We start from the raw sequence: 23,111 nt of genomic DNA on the forward strand, positions 1-23,111 counted from the left end.
AGAAAAGTTCGTTTGGCTTTGTACGGTTGTATCGTAGTGAATTTTAATAAAAATTCAATTTAAAAAAAAAATACGTAACTAGGCTACTGATATGAAATACGGACCCAGTTCATCGAATTCTTAAACTAATAAAAGAAGTCCGGTCTTGAAATATCAATTAGTTCGGTAGTAATCGTTGGTACATTCAAAATGGGGTGACATCCGGACGTCCACGTAAAATTTTTTTCAAAACGTTTTTTTTTCAAAATAGCAACATGAAATGATTTTAGAAAGTAAAAGATGGTTTAATTTAAGTGTTTTTTCGGTGTACATCTACTTATATCATTGTATAAGTGTAATATGGTTGTGATAGAGGCATTTAAAGATCACAAAATTGCTTGACCTTGACGAGTCGAGTATAAAGCACAACCTTACGCGCTTCGCGCTATGAGGCGTGCAAAATAATAGTCGACTCATTTCTTTAACAATTTTCTTTACTCTGTTATGCTTATAATTAGATCGTTAAATTACAACTTAGCTATTGAAAATAGCTCTTTACCATAAGATGAACGGTGGCGTTCCTCAGAGAGTCTTAATAAATGACTGATAAGTAATTGCAAAACATGTCTCGGATATCTCACTGGGAGAGCTCTTGGCGCTTAACAAATGACAAATTAGCTATTAAAAAAAAAAAAAAAATAACAGTTATACTATTAAAAGGTAGATTAATTACTCGAGCATTCTATATCTTTCAAATTATACATTTAATTAACATTAATAAGAGTTTAATTTGTTTTTTCATGGTAACCTTGTCTAGTTTGCTGTAAAATGAATCCAGTATTTCTGGTAAAAATAAGAGTTTGAATATAAATATGATAGATGGATTCTCTATGTGTCGCAATAATAACTTTTTATAAGAGATAATTACGATTTTAAAAATCAGACGAAAGACAATTACCCCAAAAGTCATAATATTTATAAATTACTTTTTCAATTCGAAAAGATATAATATTTTTAGTTGATTTTTAAATGTTGAGTCCGAAATGATTTATCAAGCGTATGACGCTTAATTTTTTGAAAATTCTTCAAAAATAATTCATATAAAATTTTATTTTCAGTCAGAAACACGTGCTCTTCTTGATAGTAATGGCGCACGAACTGGAATCGTAGGACATGCAAAAAACTTACGTTATGAAGTACAAAAAAAAATTACAAAACTGAGACAAGATCGAGCTTCTTCAGACGCGTTTCCATGTAATACCAGTAGTGTTGAAAGTCTCCCAAGTGGGAGTGGATCTAGTACACAAGCTTTGGTACGAGCTGACAGTAATCATAGTTCTATATCATGTGACGATCGTGACGCTGTTAGTCCAACACCTATTGGACCAATACTTTGTCGTGCTCGTGCCATTGTTGATTATACACCGAGTCCTTATGATAAAGATGCTTTAAATTTCAAGGTAATGAATGTCTTATTCTTACACAATAGAGCTTCTAAATATTCAAACTGTTGAAGTGAAAAATTTTAAACTGTGCCAATAAATAGTAAAACACAGTAGAAGTATGGGAGGAAACTTATGCAAGGGAGGTCTAGATCAAAATACTTGAGTATTCAGGAGCTCTACTGTAATGAGCTTAATAGATTTTATTTCAATTAATAATCAATTGATTTCGCTATTTTTAACAGAAAGGCGATGTGATCAATGTAGTACAGATGAATAAAAGTGGCTTGTGGAAAGGAATTACGCACAATCGAATTGGATTTTTTAAATTTATAAACGTAGAAATATTGAATGAAAGAGTTCCGCGTTGCAGTGGTGAACTTGAAAAAACTAAGTGGAATCGCAAGTCCAGACATAAACCAAGATCAGTTCAAGAACTTTTACAAAGAATGAACTTACAAGTAAGTACAAAAGAACTGAATAAGCACACTATTATTACAAATATGATCTATGAAGTGCCAAATAATTTATATAATTGTAGAAATTTTACATAGCACTAAAACCTGGTCCCATGATTGATTGATTGATTAAATTTTCTCAAAACATAAGTCGTTAAAATTTTACAATATATAAAATACATTAGTTTATTATTATAATAAGCATTACATTTTCTACATTAAATGCATAGGATTAAAGTTTAGGATTTATTTATTATGTAATATTGAACTGAAACTTCATTTTTATAAACTATAAATAAGTAATAGGTGTACTTCCTAGGTTACTTTTGCCATATGTAGAGAAGTGTTATCATGCATTAATCCTACTGTCTATCTTTTTATGTATGTAAATAGTCTCTTTTACTCTAAAATTTATATCAATTGGGCCTAGCAAGATTTGGCTGCAATAGTTAAACAGGATTCCTAATTGATGGGATGCTCTTTTCGAAGCTCAATATCGATTTGCTACATCTTCAATAACAATCTCACGAACAGATTAACAAAATTTAAGCAATCGGCATCAGTCGAAGTAGTTTCTCAAGTACAATATGTTATGTTGAATAATCATTTTTTCAGAATGAATCTATTGGCCCAAATTAGTGCAAAATTTTATGGAATCTTAATTGAGTGTCTTTCTTTCATATGTCAGCAAAAAAAAAAGTAGTTTCAAATGAAGCACTATAATTTTTGAAACGGCTCGACCAATTAACTTAAAAATCTAGTTAGATCTAAGTCTTAATGAACACTTTTTAACGCCATGTCGCTCGCCTTAATCAGTTAACTTGTTTCAAAGATATCGTACGACAAAATTTTATTTTAACACATGTACTGAAAAAGAAATTTCATGTTCGGCGCGATCTACTGTATGATTACAAGGGTCTCGTTACGTGAACGATCTGTTTAGCTTTTAGGAACAATCTCGATCGCTACCTTAGCGCTTAACTTTTTGTTCAATGTACGTATACCTACACACACATACGCAAACACGCATGATCGGATGTCCAGCCAGAAATAGTCGGATTGACTTCCTACACAGAAAAAAAATAATTAAGGTAAAAGCCCCAATATATGATCATGTACCAGTATATGATCACTCCATGTATTTGTATACCTATATTTGTGAATATAGATATACAAATACATGGAGTTATCATATACTGGTACATGATCATAAATTGGGGCTTTTACCTTATTTGTGCAAGAAAATTTTGACCAGAAAAATTACTCTCGAGTCAAGAATTTTTTTCTTTTTGTGTAGGACCTCAAAACATGGCGATCTGATGAAAAATCGGACACACGACTTTTAGTTTTTAACTTCTAAAAATTATTTATTTTCAAAGCAGGAACTTAAAAAAATAGAATAGTCCGGTCAATTTAGACATTCGAAGTTACATAAAGTCCCAACAAGCTGAATTTCTGTGAAGTTGTTCAAAACATAATTATAAACAATGTCTAGAAGTTCCCCATTATCCCCTGTAAGGAAAAAATTTAATTCAAGGTCAAAGGTCAAAAAAATGAGTTTTTCGCGATTTTCAGCAAAACGGTAAGTTTTATCATAAAAGTACCTCAGACAAAAATTGTAGATCATAAAATTATCTATAAAAAATGTACCAATACTTTTTTTCTTACGAGCCACCGTTTCTGAGATATAACGATTCAAAAAGTTATAAAAGTTGTTATCGTCATAATATGCACACGTTTCCACGCCACCTTTGAGGTAGTGTACTTAGCGCGTTTTTTTTAACGTGGTTTCCCCAGTAGGCCTACTCCACGGGTCAGTTGTGATCCTGTTTAATGTAAAACTATTGCAAAATAACTGAAATTTTCAAAGATTGGGAAAGATAAAAGCGATGTAAATGAAAAAAAAGTGTTGAAGTTTATTCGTCTTATTCGTAAGTTTCAAATTCTTGTTCTTCTTCTTGTTCTTCTTCTCCTGCTTCTTCTTCATCTTCATTTTGGATGCAAGTAAATTGCGTCAATAGCGATGTATCGCATGATACTTCGTCGGAGTCAAACGAATCCTCCATTGTTTGTGATTCAATATTAGAGCACGACCGGCCTTGACAATTTGTGCATGCCAAAGAACAAGACAGTCCGACTTTTTTGCAACCACATTTAGCACTGCATCCCTTTTTGCAGTTGCAAAAAATAGTGTTCAGCAGTTTTTCCGGCGCAGGTGGAAGTAAAGTTTGAACTGGCTCTAATATATTGTTGACCAACTTCCAACCCCAGTCTGTAGGGTCTAGCTGATAATCAAGCCACACTTGAACTTGGTAATATACTCGAAAAAGATGTTGGTGAGCAGCAACTGAGGTTGGAGGAAGACAAGCTAATTGAACTTGTTTTTTATTTTTAGTATTTTTAACAAAACATGCATATCGATGCTTATCTAAACAGGTAGTTTTTTTAGGAGCTCCGTACATAGAAAGAAGAAAGCGGATGCCGTTGGTAATAACTTCTTGTTGAGTTGAATTACTCTTTTTAAAAACTTCAGCACATTGAATTAAATCTTGTTTTTCAAACATTTTGAAAACTGCTGTTTTACCCCTCCTGTAAAATGCAGAGGCAGATGTCGTATCACAGCCAGTTATTGCGTGTAAAAATAGTACATGATCTTTACACTTTACTAAAGTAAATAAACTTTTTGATGAATATATATCTGATTGATGCTGAGCTTTTCCTGGTTTTAAGAAAAAAATAGTTTTTTCAGTTGGCGTTCGAGCAGTGAGTAATACAAGTAAGTCAACATCTTCACCAACAACAATAGTTGTATTTGTCAAATTGAATTGCTCTATTGCTATTTCAATAATAACCTAGCAACGCACACAATAGAACAAGAGACAGATGTCTCGAAGTTACACTGGCTTAAAGATTAAGGGACTGGGTTTCATTTTACCTGATATTCTTGTAGTTAAAACTTATGTATATTTTATATTGTAAGTATAAGTTACAATGACCGATAGAAAAATATTTAAACATTTAATATATATATATATATATATATATATATATATATATATATATATATATATATATATATATATATATATATATATTATATAAAATATTACAACTCTAGATGTATATACGTGGCGTACTCATGCATATTATGACGATAACAACTTTTATAACTTTTTGAATCGTTATATCTCAGAAACGGTGGCTCGTAAGAAAAAAAGTATTGATACATTTTTTATAGATAATTTTATGATCTACAATTTTTGTCTTTGAGGTACTTTTATGATAAAACTTACCGTTTTGCTGAAAATCGCGAAAAACTCATTTTTTGACCTTTGACCTTGAATTAAATTTTTTCCTTACATGGGAATGATGGGGAACTTCTAGACATTGTTTATAATTATATTTTGAACAATTTCACTGAAATTCAGCTTGTTGGGACTTTATGTAACTTCACTCTCATTTTTTGGTCTAAATTGACCGGACTAAGAAGTTTTTGCTTTTTGTTATGAATCCTCTATTTCGAGAAAGGGAGTTTTACATTGTTCCTTTGATATAAAACTAACAACCGAAATTGTGCTAGATTTCTACCTTTGGAAAACTTGTTTCACTTTTATTCTACTTTACGAGGCGTTCCCTAGTGTTTCAGTTTCATTAATTTCTTCTAAACAAATAAAAATTTCCACAAAAAGGCTCTGATAATCAATGAATTATTTATAAATCTACTTCCTAGCAGATCGCTTATTTGAAAATTTCCATTTAATAACAAAAAATTCAATTTTTAAGTTTCCATTTACTGTACGAGTGCAACAAAAATAACATGATTAATGAAAAACATAGAAATGGTCCCTCAGATTACTTCAGTGAGTAACGTCAGATTTCCTGTCTTGATTTAGGTCTTTCCAAAGTTGCTCTACAGTATAATGTTGAAAATATGAGTTTATGTTCGTTTTTTTACGGTAGTAGTTTTTGTTTTGAAGCGTATTTAATCAAGAAATATCGTTAATAATTTCAACTGTTATAATAAATGCTTACTCGTGAATGATCGACAGACTTTATTTAGCCAGTTGAAGAGGAGGATAAGTTAGATATTGTGACTAAGGCAAACTCAACTTATCAAAAGATATTTTATTGCTAGATATAACATTTGTATTTTAACCATAAATAATTATTCTATAAATATTTTTCTACATCTGATAGTCCTGAAGATATATTCCAAAATGATAATTATGCAGGAAGATTCGTATACGACAGACTTCAGTTATGATTGTAGCGAATAAATTATAAATTCCTGCTGATTATTTTTTGAACTTCTTGAAACCAAGTTCCTTATCGTAAGTTTACAAACGAAAGCTAGACCGAAAAACGTGTAAGATTTTAAATGGCACAACACTTCTTGACAACATTTACCACAGCAACGATTGCCATAGATTTTCAATTTCATTATGCTCAATCGTTGGTAATTCATTTCGTTGTACCTGATGTCATTTAACGCTTAATACACAGCGAAAGAAGCTTCAGTCCAACCGGATGTTTCATGATACCTCTCGTTTCTATTTTTAAATAATAAAATACAAGAAAATTGTTGATTCAAGCTTATTCTATGTGTGTTGCAGGAACATATACCCGTGTTCGTTTTAAATGGTTATGAAGATCTTGAACTGTTTCGAGAACTTGAACCAGCAGATCTTGATTATCTACGCATCCATCAACCTGAACATAGAGCAAAAATTCTTACAGCAGTGCAACTGTTACATGACTTACAGTGTGAGAACCTTATATAGCATTAATTCTGTGTATCAATAATGAAATCGTTTAGAGATAAAGTAGGAATAAATCATAATCTTTACGGCTATTCAATCAAAATTTGTCATCTAGTTTTTTAAATATTACACGTTTCATTATTGGTAACAAATTAAAATTATTCAAATCGAAATTAATATTTTTTTATCTATTTATTCAGCTGAAAGTGAAGGTGATCTAGCATCGAGTTCAGAAGGTGATGACAACAGTCGTAGAATATTACCATCATGTCAAACTTCAGGTCATTGCTCACCGTTCACTCGACGACAGCCATTACGTGACTCGGGTTGTTACGATACACATAAAACTCTATCTAGAAAGTTAATTAATTTTGATGTATGCAAGCTTAATCGTGAAAATAATTTTAACATGTTTATGTCCGCTAATAAGTGTACTGATGTAAATATATTGTCTGAAGGGGGGTGTAAAGATGATTATCATCCAAATATTCCTAGCACTGTAAACAATGGTGGAATAGCTGTAAAACCAAAAGAAGAATCACTCGAGAAGACAACGCAGCCATGTAATATTAGTGGAAATATTAAATTTGTATCTAAATGTGATCATTTAAGTGAAACTGTTTTAATTAAAAACGATGAACAAATAGTTGCTACACCTGTTAATAAAACTGCAATATTTAAATATAATATTGGTTCAAGTAATGATGGACTCGTTTGTGAAAGTGTGAATGCCATTGTTAGTCTTGGACAAAAAGGATGTTTTAGTGAAAAATCGAGTGATTCAGGTGTTAGTTCATCTAGTATTAGTTCAGCTCCATTAACAAGAGACAATAAAACAATTGTCAACACAGCTGTTGATCCATCGACCAAAAACTTAGCAAATTTTACACGTGGTTCTTTTATTTTATCAGAATCTATTATATCTCAAGACGACCGTTAAAATAATAATAAAACTTTCGATATCAAGCAATTATTAATATGAAAATCAATAAAAAAAAATTAAGTCTTAAATTTAATGTTCTTAATAAATTATTAATTAATTATTCCACAAATTTCCACAATACATACACGAGCTTGCGCGCACGAATAATTCGGTCATTTCATACCAAATCATCTAATTTTATTTTAAAAATCGTATTTCTTTATTTTTGTAATTACACGAGTCATAATGTAAAAAGCATTAAAGAAATTTTTACGATTAAAAGATTTTTTAATTTGATACGTTTTTATATGTATTGAATAAAAGTACATCTGTAAGTTTTTAACCCTTTATCCGTAAGAGATCGTAAATTATAAAGTTTAGGAAATTTGGAAAATGTCGTTGATTTTATCATGAAGTGTAGCTTAGTGGATAATATTATTCTCATATTTTCATAAAAATTTTTACTCAGTTTATTTCCTTCTAAAAAAATAACACATTGCTTTTTGAATATATCCCTGAATAAAAAAAAGTATTGAGACAAAGAAAAAAGTATTGGATTGATTAGAAAACCAATACTTTTCAATACTTTTTTCTTTGTCTTAATACTTTTTTTTTTATCAGGGATGACAGATCAATCAAAAATTATAAATTTATAAATTCTTGACACTTATCATTAAAAAAATTTTTTTTAATTTTCAACCATTTATCATTTTCAAACTCTTAAAGATTACCAATTAAGAAATTAGTAAAACAAAAAAATATGAGTGTACATATTAGGTCATTAGGTATAAAATAACCTATATATACGAAGGTGTTTCAAAAAAGTAAAAAAATTAATTTTCTTCCCGATAGACTTGGAACTGTCTTTGTTAAAAATTTGATGTTACATTTAATAAATCTTTTTTTTTTCCTTCTAATTTTTAACGTAATACTCTACCAAAAAAAGTTATCAATTTTCGATAAGTTTAATTGTTCAGAAGTTATTAATTAATTTTACATGACATCAAATTAAAACATATATGTTCATGTATTTTTTTTTAGTTTTGTAGAATGCTTAAATACTTATAATCATAATTTGTAGATTCTCTACAAGACGCATTGTTATCTAGTTATAAAAATTAGAAGCAAAAAAACTTTTCTGTATTTTTCCTATAAAAAATAAAAAATACCGATACGTTTCTATTTAACAATTATACAAAGAATTCAAATTTTAACAAGCATATGTTTTTACTTTAATGAAACTTTTGAACTTGTTTGAAAAAAAAAATTTTTTTTCAAGAATTCTCCTACATACAATACATTATCATTATCGCCCAAGTAAGAAATTTTTTATATCATTATATGTACATAATTTATAATTTATATACAATTGTACACATAAAAGTGGCATGAACTCGGGTTGAGGAATTCATTAACATAAATTTTTGATTAATAGAATTGTAAATATAATTATGTAATATTAATGTTTCATACCGTCTTAGATTGCAATACAAAAGTGGATGTTTTGATCAAAAAATTTGTATAAATAAACTATAATACACAGCAAAATTGTTTTGATGGATATGTGGAGGATAACTGAACTTAATAAATAACTTGATTCGAATCGCTATTTGTGTTTTCGTCTATATAACCTATGATATTAGTATTATTATCATTTTTAATCATTCCACCAATGATCGATATGAATTTTAAAAAACCCAAAATATTCATCAGCAAAAATATGACATTACTTTTGGTCGTAGAAGGGAAGAAGGAGGCACCTTTGAATACATTTTAATTATTTATCAACTACTCCAAACGTTCTTTAACTCGTAATAATTTTTAAGCTTTAACGAATAGTTCAGACAGTTATCTTTCATCATACACCTTAGTGATGTGAAACAAGTGCCTAATTTTGGACAAAATAGTTTTATAATTCATTGATGATATAATCTCGAAAATTCACTTGTTTCAAATGTGAATTTTCGAGATTATATCATCAATGAATTATAAAACTATTTTGTCCAAAATTAGGCACATTTGGACAGAGTCTTAGACGCATTATTAAAACATTAGTTATTATTATCCACTCCCTGTAATTCAAATTTTGTAAACTAATCATATATAAAAAAAATTAGGAAAACGGTTGACCCTGAAGGCCATCCCTGCAACTTCCCGCTAATTCCATACCTAGGCGCTTAAAATTGCACTTACCCTGTTGAAAAGCTCCAATAAGATCCCATCAAAAGCGACAAAAGCCACTTAGAAACCAATAAAATTTATGGGTTTTTAAGTGGCTTTAGTCGCTTTTGATGGGATCCTATTGGAAATTTTAAACAGGGTATGACGTTTTTGAGCTCTTCGAGCTCAAAAATATAATTTATGTGTTATTTAGAGCTCTCCGAGATAGATAGCTTTGCTATGCTTTTGAGCTCTTCGAGTATGTATAAATACATACATATATAAACTTTTGAACGAACTACATTTTCTGACTCAGCTCGACAGACTGAGTCAGGAAATGGCTAAATTTTTTAAAAGTTACGTCATGAAAACGGCTGCAATTGTTAGATTTTTATAAAAACTATTAAAAATAATATTATTTGTTGAATATATCAAGAACTATTATCAATATCAAAATGATCTTTTGTTTGTTGCAAAAGGGATACTTGAAACTATCGAAAAAAAAAAAAAATTTAAAAAGAAATTTGAAAGAACAAAAATTTTTAGGATTTAGAATTTTTAAAAATCGTCAAAAATGAATTTCGGCGCGAATTTTAAATAATCTTATGAGATCAAGAAAATTTTACAGAGGTATTTTTAACTTCCCGCTAAGAAAATAAAAAATTTTTTAAAAAATAGAGGTTATTGGTTTCACCACGATTTTCGAATATCAAGTTTTTTTCAGATCTCGACGTTTTGAGGCCCTAGAAAGCTATTTTGACTAATTTCATGATGATGTCAGTATGTTTGTGTGACATTTTTCCTGAAAATTTAGATCGATTCGGCCCGATAGATTTTGAAAAATTCCAAAAAAAAATTAGGAAAACGGTTGACTCTAAAGGCCATCCCTGCAACTTCCTGCTAATTCCGTTAATACCTGGCCGTCTTTTTTTGAGCTCTTCGAGCTCAAAAATACAATCTGTGTGTTGTTTTGAGCTCTCCGAGCTAAAAAAGATACTTTTTCTATGCTTTTGAGCTCTTTGAGCTCAAAAGTCTAATAAAAGTTTCATAGAACACTATTTTTTGGATTTTCAAACCACAATAACTTTTGAATGAATGAACCGATTTTTACGCGGTTGGCGGCATTCTACGCAGTTTTTTAAGCCTCATAAAGAATTTCTAAGTTTTAATTGGCCAAACTAGAAATTTCGGAGTAACTCCGAAAAAACACGTTTTTCGGTTTTCTTTCGTTCACGATATCTCTCGATCGAATCAACCGATTTTGACCGGATAGGCAGCGATCGACGTGGTTTTTAAGGTTGAGAGCTGATTAGTTTTTGGAATCGATCGGTAGAGCCGTTTAAAAGTTATCCCAAAAAAACCACTTCTGAAATAGTACATTAAGATACGAGTGGCTTAAATGAGCGATTATGACACGGCGTGAAGTTAGCGCACGAGCGAAGCAAGTGCGCTAACACACCGTGAATGATCGCTCATTTAAGCCACGAGTATCTTACACTATTTTGTAGCACCAGTGTCCTAAATTCGTCTTCAGTTTTATTCAAATTTAAATATAAAAATTAATTAAGGATAAGCAAAAATAGTATATAATGCATAGCAGGACCGTAAGCATTCCAAATAAATAAAATTTAGAATGCTAAAATAAATAATTGCTTAAAAATAGTCTAATAGTATAATCTAATTGTAGTAATCGACAGAGTCGCACGAGTTGCACATGCTATTTTTTATTACAAATGCGGCGATATATGTGGGCCCAAAAAACAAATGAAAAGTTAAAAAAAAAGAAACAAATATATATCAAATAATAAATCCAAAGTGATTAATATTAATTAACAAAAAATAAATTCACACATTGAAACAATCAATACATAAAATTAAATAACATTAAATTTAGCTGTCACTTTATAATTTTTTAATTTTCTTAAAAATGTTAATTTCCACTTTCTATTCATTATTAAAATCTTAACGAATATTTATCTTTCTTCTGATTGAACTTCAATGGTGAAATGGCAGTTTTGGAATACCATACATTGAGACTCTTCAAATTCTTTCACGCACAAACCTAAGTCTTGATCATAAAATACTGTAGAACAGATAAATGAATGAGGAGTTTCACAATCGTCGAATTGAGAAGTTGAATTTTTCTTTCTTGCAACAGTATTTTCTTGCAAAGTAGATTTAAATTTTTTTTGATGGCGTAATGTATCAACTTTAACTTCATTTGATGCTGATGAACAAGGTTGGTCAAAGTTTGATGAAACATTATCTTTGGGTTTGGACATTGAGACTGCTGTTTTAATTAATTTTTCATTTAATACTGGTAAAACATTTGAAATTTTTGTAAAATTTTTTTTCGTCGAAACATCTGAATCGGTTGATTTATTCAAAACGGTAATGTTTGTAATTACAGGAGATGGTTTAGTAGATGGAGGAGTGGATCCAACAGTATTTGTTTTTTTATTCAAAACAATTCCATCGGTGATCATAGAATGCGTACGTTTTTTGTTGTTAACGGAATCGGCAATATAACGTTCAACTACTGTTGATGACTTCCAACCACCATGTCTCTTCATCACTGTCATATCACCTCCAGCATCAGCTAACAATGTGGCAGATGTTCGACGGAAACTATGTCCTGTGTATTTCTTTGCATTTTCTAATTTTAAAAATTCAGCAATGGTTCTAGGCATTGAACCAAACTTGTTAATTCCTATGGGCTGACAAATACAGCGACCATTGTGGTAATTAAAAAAAAATCTATCTGTTTTACAGGTTTGGGGCCTAGCATCCATATATTCTTTTGCGTAGTCGTAATATATACCATTAATGGTAAATGATCTTGGCTGATTATTTTTTGCTATCGGAACTTTAATAAATAAAGTGTTCTCATCAATTTTTTTGACATCTTCCAGTTTCATGTTCATGAATTCACTTCTTCTTAAAGCACCAGAAATTCCAAATATTAAACAAACCTGCAACAGTAAGAATAAAATAAACAAATGTTTAGACTATACAGACATTTTCATACTAAACATATCAATAAATATTTAATTACCTTTGTAGCAAGATATTTATTATCAGGGGCTTCATTTGGAAATTTTTCGATATTTTCTTTTGTAAAAACTTCAGATTTTTTAGCAACGTATTTACACATTTGTTTCTTCAAAAAAAAACGTTACTTTTTTGTAATTACCAATATAAACATCATCAAATGCTTTGACAGTAGTTTTCAACATCGAATGAAAAGCCCATAAACTGGGAGGGGCATATTTTTGAGAAAGATTATCAAAGTAGACTACAATTACATCTTCAGCAAAAGAATTTGATTTAACATTTTCTTTACGCCATGCTTTAAAAGCATTATAAGTTGCCACATACATTCGTCTAGATTTTGTTGGCATTGATTGTAAAGCTATATTCTTCGTCTTTTCTTTTATCTCGTCAGGAACAAAATCATTATAATCATCGTCTAAATCACTGTAATCACTGTCCATATTTATTACGGAATAAGATTGTTGTTAAATTAAATAATGTTCAGAAAATATTTCACACCAGAATAATGTTTACGATTGAGCGAAATCGTTAATAAAAAACATTTGAGAATCATTAATAGAGATTTTAGCATACTTCAGACTGAATCATAACCGACAAAAAGATGTAATTTTAATCATTAATTATTTATTATTTTGTATTTTTTCGGGGCTTTGAATGTTTTTGAATATATTTTTTCGTTTTTTTTTTGTGGTGAAAGTCAAATTTTTAGAGCAGAAATGTATGAATTGATCGTAAATATGAGCCCGTAGCCTAAAAAATTCCTCTCTCTTCGTTTCATAATTGTTTATTTAAGTCAACAGTTGAGCGAGTCCTAAATACGAATTTAAGACACGCAGGGCTATAAAAATTTTTTTTCCTATTTTTTTTTAGATTTCTCCAAATTTCTCAAAGTCTATTGACCCGAATCGGTTCAAATTAACAGGAAATCTAAGTTTGGCGAAGCCCTTTCGAATGGCACCAACCGCGATGAAATCGGTTTAACCGTTCAAAAGTTATAAGTGGTTTTACATACACACACACACACACACACACACACACACACACACACACACACACACACACACACACATACACACGAAGCTGTCATCTGGTCATGTGGCAAGCTTTCTTTCCAAAATGCAGTCGACAACAGCAATGCCGGCTTTGTAGCAGTATCAGTAGAAGGCATCCGCTTCTATCATGCGATATTCTGGGAAATATCAAGTGACCAGAACCCCAAGAGACCAGTCAAGCAGTCTAACATCGTTGGTTGGAAGGTAAAATCTTTTGACCCAGAAGCATTACCAATAGCCCTCGATGGTGATCCGATCAACACTGGATGTGCAGAAGAACAGACTAAGGACCTGATGAGGAGAGTAACACATGCTTGTGATGCCAGTATGCCTCGTAAACGTGGCATAAATTCGAGACCTTCGGTGCATTGGTGGAACGACCACATCAGCGTCCTCCGTAAAGAGTGTCATAAGAAAAGAAGAATCTTTCAGTGCGGCTATCAACGGCCCAACTCAGTGAAGCTGATCGCAGAGTACAAAAAGGTGCGTCGTGAACTGAATAAAGCCATCAAAGAGAGCAAAAGAAGATTCTGGAAAGAGCTTATATACGAGGTGGATAAAGACGTGTGGGGTAGGCCTTATAAGGTGGTTATGACCAACCTGAAAAAACAACAAATGCCATCACCTACGTGTCCTCAACTTCTTCAGAAAATCGTCACTGCACTGTTTCCACAGCAACGCAACTACGATTACCAGTTGGCGCCAGGCAAATTGGACGACATCCCACCTGTCACTGAAGAAGAACTGCTGGAGGCTTGTAACCGTGTAGGGAATAATAAAGCGCCGGGATTGGACGGAATCCCTAATTTAGCCTTGAAAACCATCATAAAGGCAGCTCCGACATTATTCCTAGACGCTTATAATGCACGCCTCAAGGAGGGGACTTTTCCTCGTAAGTGGAAATAGCAACGATTGGTACTGTTACCTAAAGGGAAGAAACCACCAGAAGAACCGTCATCTTACCGACCACTTTGCATGCTAGATACGGCGGGTAAGATACTTGAGCGCATAATTCATCAAAGAATAGATGCAGTAGTCGACCCACTCCTGGCAGACAACCAGTATGGATTCCGGAAAGGACGATCAACCCTGGACGCGATCAATCTGGTTGTTAGCACGGCTAAAGAAGCGATCGCAGGAACCAGATGGAAGGGTGGCACAAAGAAGTATTGCCTGGTGGCGGCATTAGACATTAAAAACGCCTTCAATTCCGCCAACTGGAACTGCATCATGCAAGCTCTTCGAGAGAAAAACGTTCCAGAATACCTGTGTAGAATAGTGGCCAGCTATTTCACCGATAGAGTTCTTAAATACGACACGAAGAATGGTCTAAAAGAGTACGATATTACCGGAGGTGTACCCCAAGGCTCTGTACTTGGTCCACTGCTGTGGAATATCATGTACGATGGCCTATTGAGATTGAAATTGCCAAGAAGTGTAAAACTCGTAGCATATGCAGACGACGTAGCCGTAGTAATCGTCGCTAAACACCTTGACGAAATTAACAACATGTTCGACATCACCTTCGAGCAAATCCATCGATGGATGAATACGGTAAACCTGCATCTGGCTACACACAAAACTGAGGCAGTGCTTATATCCAGCAGAAAAGTGTTAGAGACCATCAAGCTGAAAGTCGGCGAACAAGAAATCACATCACAACCTTACATCCGATATTTGGGAGTGATACTTGATGCCCGTCTCAACTTTAAACAGCAAGTGGAACACGTCAGTGCCAAAGCGTCAGTAGTGAGGGCTAGTCTCGCACGACTGATGCCGAACGTCGGAGGGCCAAAGCAGAGCAGGAGACTACTACTATCATCAGTTGTCACATCGGTGCTCACATATGGAATATCCATTTGGGCAGACGCGCTGAAGTTGCAAGAATCATGGAGAAAAGCTGGACCAGTATATCGACTGAGCGCTGTAAGACTAGCCAGTGCATTCCACACGATATCAGAAGTAGCAGTGTGTGTCATTTCCGGAACTCTGCCGCTTAGAGTTCTAGCTGAGGAAAGACGGAACCTTTACCAACGAAAGAGGTCAACCACACTAAGTGCCGAGGAACTTAGAGCTGAAGAACGGCAGAACAGCATCGCACGATGGCAATCACAGTGGGACGCCGCGACAACAGGAAGATGGACACACCGTCTCATACCGAAAACCGACGTTTGGATAAACCGGAGTCATGGCGAGGTCAATTACTATCTGACGCAGATGTTGTCAGGACATGGATGTTTTCGGACGTATCTTCACCGCTTCAAGCATGATGATTTACCGGAGTGCCCGTCCTGCCCAGGAATCAATGAAGACGCGGAGCACGTTTTCTTTGAGTGCCCACGATTTTACCCACAGCGCGATGAGCTGGAGATGATCCTGAAGAAGAAAATCCAACCAGAGACAATAGTAGAAGCAATGCTGTCATCAGAGGCTGCCTGGAACGCCGCAAACACGTTTGCAACAGAAGTCCTTATAGACTTGCGTTCCATCGAAAGAAAAAGAGCAAATGACAACAACTAGAAGAAAGGTAAAATAATACCTAGTTACCAGAAGGAAGAGCAGTCGCTATATCCTCCCCCCACGAAGTAATGCCTAACGGCGGTTTCCATGAGGGATTAGAGGAAAGAGGAAAGGGGTTTAGGGTTTAGTGAGTAGGGGCGTTAGCGTCGAGTTTTAGTATGACGCTGCGTCGAGTCGCCACATATCCAGGCCAAACAGCTACGCCTAGAATCCGTAAAAAGGATTCCCCCCCCTAAGGGAAAAAAAAAAAAAAAAAAACAACACACATACACACGGGGCAGAAGAGATACTGCTACCGGGCGCGTCTCCCCGAGCGGATGGGAGAACGCTCGCTGTCCTTGGATAACACTCAATCTCTTAGTTGATGAAGTACAGCGGGTAGGAGCCAAGCCAAAAAAACCAAACAAAATAAGCTCCCGTGGACAAAACTCCCCTTTAATGGGTTGGTCACACTAATTGACCTAGCAAGACGATTGGTTCCTGCTGTAACTCACTGGGAGTGTCCGGAACCTGTATCGTAGTTTCCGATGATGCAGGCCACGGCTGATGTGAGCTTGCTCTGCCGAGGTGAAAGTTGCAGCAGTGGATCAGGAGCCAGCCACTTCGGGCCTTGATCAGGAAGTACGCAGTGAGTGTTAGAGATCGGAATCTTCACCGCTCCGAGCGAGTATAGTCCGTCCGTGTATTCCGGGACTGGCTAAGTGTCAGCTAGGCCTCAAGGAACTGGGGTAGGAGTACTATCTCCGAGTGTACACCCGTTCCTAGTTATGACAACCCGCTCCACTCCGTACGATGCGCTGGTAAATCAAAAAAGTATGAGTAACCCACAGGAAACAAACAAGAGTGGAAACGGGCTACATGCCCAACAAGCAGCGATTGACACGAGCGCTGAAATGAAGCGGTCACAAGCGTTGGAACGCCTAGAGAAACTGACCAGCGAGTTAAATGTTTTCGTTCAGTCAAAGGTCAACATCCACAAGGAGATAAAAAACAAGATGACTAGTGTAGCGAACGCACTTCAACATTTCAAAAAACTGGAGAAAAGAAATAGAGCATAATAGTCAAATAGTAGTAGATAATATACTGGAATGGTGCTGTTCCGCAAAGCTCGAGCTGTCGAAGTCGAAGACTGAAGCCATCTTCCTCAAGAACGAATTTGTACATCGCGGTCCACGTAAGGACAAAAAGAGCCCGTACCCCTATGAAGCAAAAGGACGACAGAGAAAGCCCAAATACGATAACAAACCGCCAAAAATAATGATAGGAGACTCCAAAGTCAAATTCAAATCGAGCGTTAGATACTTAGGGGTACACTTCGACGAGGGCCTCAAAGTGAAAAATCACATTAAAACAAGGCGCGCGAAACTAAGTAGGGTATTCGGGCGCATGCGGCGTATTGCGCGGGCAGAATGGGGATTGCGATACCCAGCTATGTCCACCATATACAAGGGTTTCTTTATGCCTGTCGTCACATATGCGGCGGCAGCTTGGAGTGACCGTTGCGATAGGGAGGACTGGAGACATCTTCGAGCACTTCAGCGTCAAGCGCTAATAACAACAACTACTGCCTACAGGACAGTTTCGCTTGAGGGGATTTGCGTAGTCGCGGGGGCAGTGCCCATTCAGCTCGTAATAGACGAACGGTGCGCGCGATACAGCCTCCGTATCGGCAAACAGGCTACCCTTGGAAACGTCACCGTGCAGCCAGATGCGGAGGATCGCCTTGTCACCCTTAGAACTGAAACCATACGTCGGTGGCAAGAACAATGGGATACATCAGAGAACGGCCGCGAAACTAAAGTCTTCTTTCCAGACGTAGCAGAGCGTCTATCAAACAAATGGATCAGCCCTAACTTCTGGCTGACCCAAATCCTAACCGGCCATGGTTGCTTTAGAGAATACCAATACAAGTACGAACATACGGATAGTAGATTCTGCGACGAGTGTAGGGAGAATGGGTTAGGAGAAAGGGTCGACAACGTGGAGCACTTAATGCTCGAATGCCATGAGTACGAGCCTCAACGTGAGGTGCTCAAGGACATATGGGGTGGGAACGCGGAGTGGGCGAGCGTTGCGCGTGCGATTGCCACATCCCAAAGTAACTTCAAGCTTTTAAAAGGTTTCAGTAAAGTAGTAATGTGTTGCAAACTCCAAACCCAGCTAGCTAATGAAAACGCGACTAGGGACGAGACTCAACAGACATCCACCTAGGTAGAGTCGGAGCGCCTAGGCACAAGCGATATGCTCCACACAATTGTGAGGACAGTATAAAGCTTTGGATGACTGACGTAGAATAAGCTAGGGAAAATGACCACAAAAACACAAGTGCCCGGGCACCCTACACACGCAAACACTTACACGTAAAATCAAACGTTACACACAACGCATCACACAAACAACATGGTCTTCAATCGACTCCGCCTCCCCGTGGTCCCCGCTGGATACTGCTCATATCCTGTGGGTACATCTCGATGTGCCTACGGGGAATGAGTTGCCAGAGGAGTCGATGAGAGTTGCACACATTTGCAATAACACGTAACTCTCAAATGCTGTTCAATGAGTGTGTGCAAACACAAGAGGACAGCGGTTTTTCCTTGTCGGCGCTCTTGGTTGTGTATTGGTTAAGGTGAAGGTAGGACAAATATACGTGCGTGTATAGCTCTTTTGAGCCCAGGAAACGGCCTCTTCGGAGGTAGGCGAAAGCCTCACCATATATTCTTCTCTTCAAAAAACTGGACGAAGAAAGGCGCTCATCATTACACCGCACCCCTTGTGCTACATCGGAGAGAAGTAGTCAAGTGGTTGTTGAAGAAGCGATGGACACTGGAGCCGAAGGTGACGGAGAATCAGTCGCTGAAGAAGAAAGTGAAATTATCACAACGGCAGAGACTGAATCCTTTGACCAAGACGGCCGCATCCTGATGAAGTTGAAAAGAAAAATTCGTTCTCCCGAAGGCGGAGCTTTTCATACTCCCAAGAAGCTGAAAGACCTTGGACCTGGTCATCCCATCAAGAAGCAGGAAGTGGTTAAGGATCTTCCACAAAACTCTGGTGAACAGAACAAGAAGCCAGGCTGGGAAAAGGTGCAGTCCAGAAAGGACAAGAAGAAGGAGCGCAGGAAACTGCCCCCAGAAAAACCTCTGGTGCCTCCACCGAAGCCGAACCAGAAGCCAAGAAGAACAGCAACGAGACCGGAGGCACTTATTATCCGTCCAGCGAACAAAGATAAGTATTCTGAAATACTTACATGGATCAAGGTGGACGTTCGCCCGGATCAGGTCCGCAACACAGTCGAGAAGATACGCAGGACCGCGACAGGGAACATTCTCATCACGCTGTCGAAAGGCAGTAGTGATAGAGGTAAAGACCTGCAGAAGACTATCGCGGGAATACTTAAGGAGCACGCAAATGTCATTAGTACAGGACCTGAAGAAGACCTGGAAATTCGCGATATTGACGATACTACAACTAAAGATAACATTCTAACAGCCTTAAAAGAGGCAGCTGGAAACGATTGTGCTATAACAGTAGAGGCCATTAAAATTCGTAAGGTCTTACGTAGCAGAACACAAATTGCGTCGGTGACTCTAGCAGCAACGGTAGCGCAGAAAGTGGTAGGAGAACACGGCAAAATTAGGATCGGCTGGTCCAATTGTCGTATTAGAACAGTACTAAGACCAGTCCGATGTTATAAATGCTGGCATTTCGGACACCGTGCGGTTCAGTGCACAAGTGAAGTCGACCGCTCCAAACTTTGCATTAAATGTGGAGAAGAGGGACACAAAATCGCCGAATGTAATAAGCCTGCTAAATGCGCACTGTGTGCGGATCAACCCGGTACAGAGAATAACGCCCATCATGCCGGCACAAGCAGATGCCCAGTATACCAAGAGGCACTCAAGAAGATAACTGATAAACGAAAATGAGAACACTGCAGCTAAACATCAACCACTGTGAGGCGGCACATGATTTGCTTATGCAGACAGTACGTGAACAGAAGCTTGACCTTGTGCTTATATCGGAACCGTATAAACACCTCGGCAGCCAACCATGGGAAACTGACTGCACCACAAAAGCTATCATATGGTCCTGTCGCAAGCTCCCCTTCCAGAGTGTCGTTAACAATGGCAGCGCCGGCTTTGTAGCAGCATCGGTAGATGGCATCCGCTTTTACAGCTGCTACGCACCACCTAGCCTCACTATTGTTGAATTCACGGACTTTCTGGATCGACTGACGGAGGGCGCGAAGCAGTACTACCCAGTGGCAATAGCTGGAGACTTCAACGCCTGGGCAGTGGAATGGCGCAGCAAACACACCAACGCTCGAGGTAAAGAACTACTGGAAGCTTTTTCTACGTTAGATGTAGTATTGTTAAACAGCGGCGATGCGCCGACGTACATTAAAGGAGACGCAAGTTCTATTGTGGATCTTACTTTTGTCAGCAGCAGCCTCATCAGAGGAAACTACGACTGGAAGGTGATAGAGATCTACACGGCCAGTGATCACAATGCGGTTCTCTGGGAAGTATCAAAGGACCAGAATCTTAGAAGACCGGCTAAGAAACTTGACATCGTTGGGTGGAAGGTGAAATCCTTTGACCCAGGTGCTCTAGCAGCTGCTCTAAATAGTGAACCGCTTACTACTGGATCTGCAGAAGAAATGACCAAGGACTTGATGAAGAGAGTGACCCAGGCTTGCGACACCTGCATGCCCCGTAAATGAATTTACGGGGCATGAACCAAAGACCTTCGGTGCACTGGTGGAACGAACACATCAGCTTCCTACGAAAAGAGTGTCTCAAGAAAAGAAGAATATCTCAGCGTGGTTATCGGTGGCCTGACTCAGCGGAACTAGTCGCAGAATACAAGAAAGCTCGTCGACATTTAAACAAAGCCATCAAGGATAGCAAGAAGAACTGCTGGAAAGAGCTAATCAACGAGGTGGACAAAGACTTGTGGGGTAGACCTTACAAGGTAGTCATGGCACGCCTGAAATATCAGCCAATGCCGTCTCCTACGTGTCCTAAACTCTTACAGAAGATCGTGACTGCGCTGTTTCCACGACAGCGCGTTTTCAACTATCTGCTGACACAGGACGAACTGAATGATATTCCACCTGTCACGAAAGAAGAACTGATGGAAGCTTGTAACCGCGTCAGGAATAATAAAGCACCGGGATTGGACGGAATCCCTAATATTGCCTTGAAAACATCTATTAAAGCAGTGCCAGCGTTATTCCTCGAAGTCTACAACATCTGCTTGAAGGAAGGGATTTTTCCTCGGAAGTGGAAACAACAACGGCTGGTACTACTTCCTAAAGGGAAAAAGCCACTGGAAGAACCGTCACCTTATCGTCCACTCTGCATGCTGGATGCAGCCGGTAAGATACTAGAACGTATAATCCACCAAAGGATAGAAGCAGTTGTCGATCCACTCTTAGCAGACAATCAGTACGGATTTCGGAAAGGACGATCAACCCTGAACGCGATCAACCTGGTTGTCGGTATAGCCAAAGACGCAATCGCCGGTACCAGATGGAAGGGGGGAACGAAGAAATATTGCCTGGTGGCAACTTGAGACATAAAAAATGCCTTCAACTCCGCCAACTGGGATTAGAGAAGAAAATCCAACTAGAGACAATAGTAGAAGCAATGTTGTCATCAAGAGCCTCCTGGAACGCCATCAGCACATTTGCAACAGAAGTCCTCATAGACTTGCGTTCCATCGAAAGAAGAAGAGCAAATGACAACAACTAGAAGAAAGGTAAAATAACACCTTAGCTACCAGAAGAAAGAGCAGTAGCTAGATCCTCCCCTCACGAAGTAATGCCTAAGGGCGATTTCCATGAGGGATTAGGGGAAAAAAGAAAAGGGGTTTAGGGTTTAGTGGGTAGGGGCGCTAGCGTCGAGTTTTAGTATGACACTGCGTCGAGTCGCCACATATCCAGGCCAAACAACTATGCCTAGAATCCATAAAAAGGATTCGCCCCCTTAAAACCGTCTTGTTTCCCCCCCCCCCCCTTAAAACAAAAAAAAAACACACACACACATACATACGTACAGACATAGTGACACCCTCGCGGGAATAGTCAGGGAAGCCTCTTAGGACCTCAAAACGTCGAGATCTGATGAAAACTCGATTTTCGAAAAACGGGGTAAAACCAATAACTTGCCGATTTTTGAAAATTTTCAATTTTCTTAGCGGGAAGTTAAAAATTAGTCGAAATCTTGTTTTTTTTATATTACTTAATCAGCTCTTAACCCTGATTAAGAAATCTAATTTGAAATGATTTAACGTGATTTGTACACAGAAAGAATGGTTCACTTGAACCAAAAAAATATTTTTCTTGGGCGAAAAAAAAATGTTTTTTTGACACAAGTTATTTCACTTATTCCAACAAAATTAATTCTTTTGCTTCAAGAAATACGTATCTTGATTCAAGACAATTTATTTAAATCAAGAAAATTTCCTTGTTTTGAGAAAATTTCTCTCTTACTCCAAAAAATTAAGTTCTTGACAGAAGTTAATTTTCTTGCCTTGAGAAAATTTTTCTCTTACTCCAAAAAATTAAATATCTCGATAATAAATTTTCATTAATATTTTTATTGACGAACATGTCAAATGGGAAGATCAAATAATATTGAATCATTTTTTTTCATTAAATATGTATGATTGCGTGCTAAAATAATCTAAAATGGGTATCAAATATTCAAGAGAAAATTTCTCTCAAGATGAGAAAATATTTTTCTCAGCTGAAGTAGGTG

General features: G+C 36.6%; 1 protein-coding gene across 4 annotated transcripts in view; it reads left to right on the forward strand.

The window, feature by feature from the left end:
• LOC123266355 overlaps window positions 1-7,650 on the forward strand; it is a 214,096-nt gene extending 206,446 nt beyond the window's left edge. For all 4 annotated transcript variants that reach the window (XM_044730594.1, XM_044730593.1, XM_044730591.1 and 1 more), the window contains 4 exons: window positions 1,098-1,439; window positions 1,667-1,882; window positions 6,493-6,643; window positions 6,840-7,650. In XM_044730594.1, coding sequence (XP_044586529.1) covers window positions 1,098-1,439; window positions 1,667-1,882; window positions 6,493-6,643; window positions 6,840-7,579 — 1,449 coding nt within the window. In that variant the 3' untranslated portion in view covers window positions 7,580-7,650. The remainder of the gene's footprint in view (window positions 1-1,097; window positions 1,440-1,666; window positions 1,883-6,492; window positions 6,644-6,839) is intronic.
• Window positions 7,651-23,111: the final 15,461 nt, after the last annotated feature.

This window comes from Cotesia glomerata, linkage group LG5 (assembly GCF_020080835.1).
Source record: "Cotesia glomerata isolate CgM1 linkage group LG5, MPM_Cglom_v2.3, whole genome shotgun sequence".
NCBI lineage: Eukaryota > Metazoa > Arthropoda > Insecta > Hymenoptera > Braconidae > Cotesia > Cotesia glomerata.